Genomic DNA, 5,481 nt, shown 5'->3' with positions numbered 1-5,481 from the left:
ATACGGCCGAGCCACGTTTCCACCCCCTTGACCACCGTCAAGTGTAGCACGGTGTGATGCGGTATGGTGTGTTGTGGTGTCGCTCTCCGTGGCATCCATCCCCTTCAGACCACCGTCGCCGTCGTATAGACAGCGACGTAGTACAGTGCCTCTGAGTCATTCTTCAGACAAGACCCGTCCGGTGTACCGCCACTTAGACGATGAGAACGTAAAGCAACACCGTCGTCGTCGTCGCAGTCCTCATCGTAAATGTGTTGTATGTACGTGTGACGGTGTGCTGGTAATGACGCAGCGCATAAGACACAATCGTGCACCCCGCGCTGCATCCCCACTTCTAAGGGATGCACAATCGCGCAACTTTAGCGAAACCGCGATGATATATCAGGGGTAGACAGTTTCGCTACATAAATATGAATATAAATATCACATGATGCCGGGGAATCTGGAAAGTATCTTCATTTTTCTTGATCGATCACTTTCTTAAATAAGACGGAGTGATGACAGCTCGCGATTCACAACAAGCTGTAGCAATTTTGATGTGTTCGAACTTTAAATACTTTACATTCTCAGATGTCTACTTTGACTTTATTCAAATGAAATTATTTAATAAATAAAATACGTTATTAAAAGAATTATTAATTTATTAAAAGAATTTATTAATTTATTAATTTGAAAGAAAACTATTATTTATTATAACTTTTAATTACATATGTAATTAAAAGTTGTAATAAATAATAGCTTTTTCAAATTAAATTTACTTCGTAAATGAAATATGCAATTTATATAAATTAAGTTCATCAAAGTTTTACTTTAAAATGTTTTGTATATGAATAAATCAATTTATTAATAATTTATTCGCAATTTTATATGTATTATCATTATGTATTATTTTAACAATTTTACGTATATTATTATTATGTATATTGTATAGTAATATTTTTAAATAAATGACAATTATTTTTATTCTCGAATGCTTTCTAACTGTTTCTATAGCCACTACCACAAAACAGAATTATAATGAGCGATGAAAATTAAATTATAACATTTCTTGAATTATCATTTTTTTCATTTAATTTTCTTTAAGGTATATATTTTTTTCTTGGTATTTCATCTATTATTACGAGCACCATTAGTATAGAACTTTATGCATTATAAGTATGGATGACGCATAGGAGTATTTCCATGAAAACTCTGGATCTAACCGTGCGGTCATAATTTTACTTCTTGATCGATGATTTGCAACATTATGACGTCAGCTAAACTTTGCCATACACACTACTTATTCCGCAAACATGAAACGAGTGCCAATTAAGATTAATATTGTGGATAGCACGAAAAAATTATGTGATTAATACGAGACGTGAATAAAATGTATTTACACACATTAACATAAATAAAAAATAGTAATATTATATTTTATCAGAATAAATAAATATAATATATTAATAATATATATAAAGATATTAAAAGTACAATGTTATACAATATTAAAAATTTATAGTGTGTAAATGACATATTATTTCCTGTTGATGTACGAGATTTGAAAATTATTTGTGTCCAAGACAGTATTGTAGTTGTCAAAAATCACATTTTATGTTGCAGAATTCTAATACTTATATGAAAATAATCCATATTTACAGGCGTTATAATTTATAATTTATAATTTATGGACAATTATTAAATGTTACAAATTGCGATAATATATCAATATATTAAACTTAACAAAAGAGTGATCATAAATTACTATAGAGATGCGCATAAATTGTTAAAAGATCTTTATAATTCGCGTAGATGGAATTTAATGGACACAGCGGAATCACACTAACTAGTTCATCAGGAATCGTGTAAGCATGTCGATCAATTTCAGGTGATAATTATCGGCGCGCTAACTAGTTACATGTGACACGGACGCTATAATTATATTTCAAATGCAATGTAATGCTGCGTCACCGGGTCGCCTTTAATATTAATTGTGCATGCCACTACAATGTCACTTGAATATATAATATTATATCTAACGTAATCTTTTTTAAAAATATTTTAGTATTATTGCAATAAATATTGCAAATTAAAGTTCTTACTATTTATTGATGTATATACTTCATATTTTTATTACTAATTTTTTTTAATACATAATTTATAATTATTGCATAGACTTACGCAATCTGTTATATGCATATTAACTTTATCTTATTACATTTATTAAAGTAATTTTATTAGTTTTTGTTTTGCTTAACTGTGATTAATATTATGAACGAAAATATAATTTATATTTTCTAGTTTATTATCATTCAATTTTTCATTCTGAACATACTGTAATTAAAGCTTTCTTTTTATCCGTCCATTTATAACATCCATCCATATCCTAATAATAACCTCATTGATTATATGGTATACTTAACTCTTTCCTCGCCAAAAAGCAACATATGTATTTCTAATATCTCCCATCTAATCTTCTTCAAAATATTAAGCTAAGCTTGTGACAAACTCGATAATTAGTTATTCAAATTATTACATCGTGTAGTAAGTATAATAGCTTATATAATTTATTCTGCGACTATTAATCATTAAAATAAAAAAAATAAGAAGTGAAAAGAGCTACGTAATGGACATTCATGTCAACATCTTGATGTCTATCAAGAGAAATATAACAACGATGCAGGATCAATTTCCTGGGTCCCTTCGAGCAGAGCCAAAGGCAAGAGCAAGAAAAAAGGAGTCTTAGACTTGTCGGATTTGTAATACCAGTGTGGCCCACTTTTACCCAACAAGCGAAGTTTTATGTAACGCGTTCCTCGAGCCTTCTACTCACGTAAAAGCGTGCTGAGATCCATTAACGGGATGAGGAAATAGCGGAACCCTCGCCAAGAAGCAGCAAGATGCAGTAATCCACTAAAGTTTACTTACATGTCCCTCCAATATGACGCAGCAACGATTTTTAGAAATGATGTATGAAGTCAAGAGTCAAATTTTATAGTAATAACATTCCATACTATTTTTCTGTGAAATTATGAATCGATTGATTGAATTAGATTATACTTATTAAAAATTATAATTTGCATTACATTTGCATTCACACAACGCGCGAGTCAAACAAATAAAGCAAAAAATTAAACAATCTAGTTTCCAGTTATCTTATCTAATAATCGCACAAACTTTAATACAACGCTTTTAATTTGAAAAAAAAACTTATCATATATATTATATATATAATTCCGACTTTAGATAGATATTATTTTTTTAAATAGATGTTCAAGATGGGAGGAAGAAATTTTATATCTTGTTATGATAAAATGCATACACATTTTCTAAATGTTTTAAATATTCTTTGTTATAAATTATGTTATATTGCAAAAGTAAAACGCAACAACAAAGTTATTTTACCATAAGCTAATCTACTCAAATGATCTAATAATAAATATATATATAAACGAATTTCTTCACTTTTGACTCGAATTTAAATAACAATTTAAATAGCAATTTGAATTTAATTAACAAAAGATTTTTTGTTTGCGAAAAAGTATTGCGAAATTTTATGAAACGACGAGAAATCGTTTATTTCCTTTTTCATCGATACCTAACTATGTTACATGTTTGGCCAACCGACTTGAGTAACCTTCCTTAAAAGCATTTCGAAGCAAAACGAGTTTTCCTAGGACGCCGCAGAAATAATAATTCACATTCGATCGATCGATTGATTATTACAAAAACGTGCCTGACATGTCAAGAATTTCATTCATATATTTGCGACTTTCCTCTATTATTTTATTGGGAAACAAATAAACCAACAATAGGAAAAGACATTTGATGTATAAATATCACGGTAATTGTTCCTTACAAATTTGCTTTCTCTGAAGAGAAATTAATGAAAATAAAGAAACTAACAAACGCATAGAACGAACAACGAATCCGTTTTGATAATCTTTTATTATTTAAAACGCTTGGCAATTCTGCGATGGTACAAGATTTATGTAAAATATATATTGCATAACATGTCGCAAATATATCAAAATATCCAATGTACGAATAAAATTTAAAAAATTTTTTATAAAGATGGAATATATCCTTTGGCGGAAGCACTTCGTCGACGAGTAAAGATTCAAACAGTGTGCTGACGAATTATTTTGCCACCTGTGACACAAGCTCGGACCAGAATATTGCATAGTCCTTCAGTACAGTTCCACTGAAAAAAGTATATTATTAAAATAAATTATTGAAATATATTATTAAAACATATTATTAAAATACTTTTAAACATAAATATTTACTAAAATATAATTAAATTATATACCTAATTTTCTTCCACAATTCTCATAAACTATCTTTAATTTCAAATATAGCAAATCGGAGCAGCTAATTTAAATTATTTTTAAATATATTTTAAAAGATATTATAATTTGACATATTAATTATAAATACATAAAATATATATATATATATCATAATAGGTTTAATCTTTTTTAAATAATAAATCCTTTAGTAAATTTATCATTGATGAGGCATCAAGTGGCTTGCCGCTCTGTGCGATTGACTCGCGATTTTGACTGTAGATTCCACCTGCGTCCACATATGCGATTTTTCGAAAGAAACGTTTCGAAATCTATATATTAAATTACTTAATTTTAGGTTTCATTCACGGGATATAATATTCATACAATAAATTACGAGAAGAAGATAACACAGGTTTTATTGTATGATTATTATATTCAAATGAGATCTAAAATTAAATTTAATATGTATATTTAGAAACGTTTCTTTTTAGCATATTCTCTCTCTTATTAAGTATTAACATTGAAAATGTATTGGTCGAAACGTATGTTGTTATATTTGTTTATAAATGAAAACATTAGTATATATTAACTTGCTGTTGCGCTCTTAATCCTTGATATTCAGTATTTGTTTTTATACAATTAAGCGATAACTTTTTTTTAATTAAAAATTCTTTGATTAAAAATATAATATATTTTTATAAATTTTTGGCAAACTTAAATGTTACTTTACTATCTAAAAAATTGTTAATAAACACTTAAAAAAGTATCCTTTTTATACATAATATAAATTACATTATAATAGTCTGACTTATAATTATTTATTATTCTATGCGGACGTGGCACTCAGAGTAAAATTTTGACAGTTGCTTTCATCTGAATAATACATGTAACAATTTTTATATTTTATACTAAAAAAAAATTTCCTTTTTGTAATCTTCTTTTTTATAATTTGACGTGCTACACTTGGAATAATTGATTGTGATCTATGGAGATGAAAGATGAGTAGAATAAGTATACAGAAAATTAAGAACAATTAATTTCTTTGTTCATTGTACTCTTCAATTAGTTGCTTGGCTAAACAAAGAGACAAATTTGGTAACTCCCAACTAGACAGTAGAGATATGCTTATCTTCAGTATCACATTATTTAATTCCAACATTTGCGGACTATATATATATATATATATATATATATATATATATATATATAT

The 5,481-nt window shown here is 27.9% G+C and overlaps 1 protein-coding gene across 3 annotated transcripts in view; it reads right to left on the bottom strand.

Annotated features, from left to right (window-relative positions):
• Positions 1-3,892: 3,892 nt before the first annotated feature.
• Positions 3,893-5,481, bottom strand: part of LOC108747790 (putative defense protein 3) — an 8,120-nt gene continuing 6,531 nt past the window's right edge. For 2 of the 3 annotated variants that reach the window (XM_018485568.1, XM_018485569.1), the window contains exon 4: positions 3,893-4,183. In XM_018485568.1, the coding sequence (XP_018341070.1) occupies positions 4,120-4,183 (64 nt within the window). In that variant the 3' untranslated portion in view covers positions 3,893-4,119. The remainder of the gene's footprint in view (positions 4,184-5,481) is intronic. The other variant, XM_018485567.1, reaches the window with a different exon arrangement.

The sequence above is a fragment of the Trachymyrmex septentrionalis genome, unplaced genomic scaffold, assembly GCF_001594115.1.
Source record: "Trachymyrmex septentrionalis isolate Tsep2-gDNA-1 unplaced genomic scaffold, Tsep1.0 scaffold20, whole genome shotgun sequence".
In the NCBI taxonomy this organism is placed as follows: domain Eukaryota; kingdom Metazoa; phylum Arthropoda; class Insecta; order Hymenoptera; family Formicidae; genus Trachymyrmex; species Trachymyrmex septentrionalis.
This window is presented reverse-complemented; position numbering and strand designations above follow the sequence as displayed.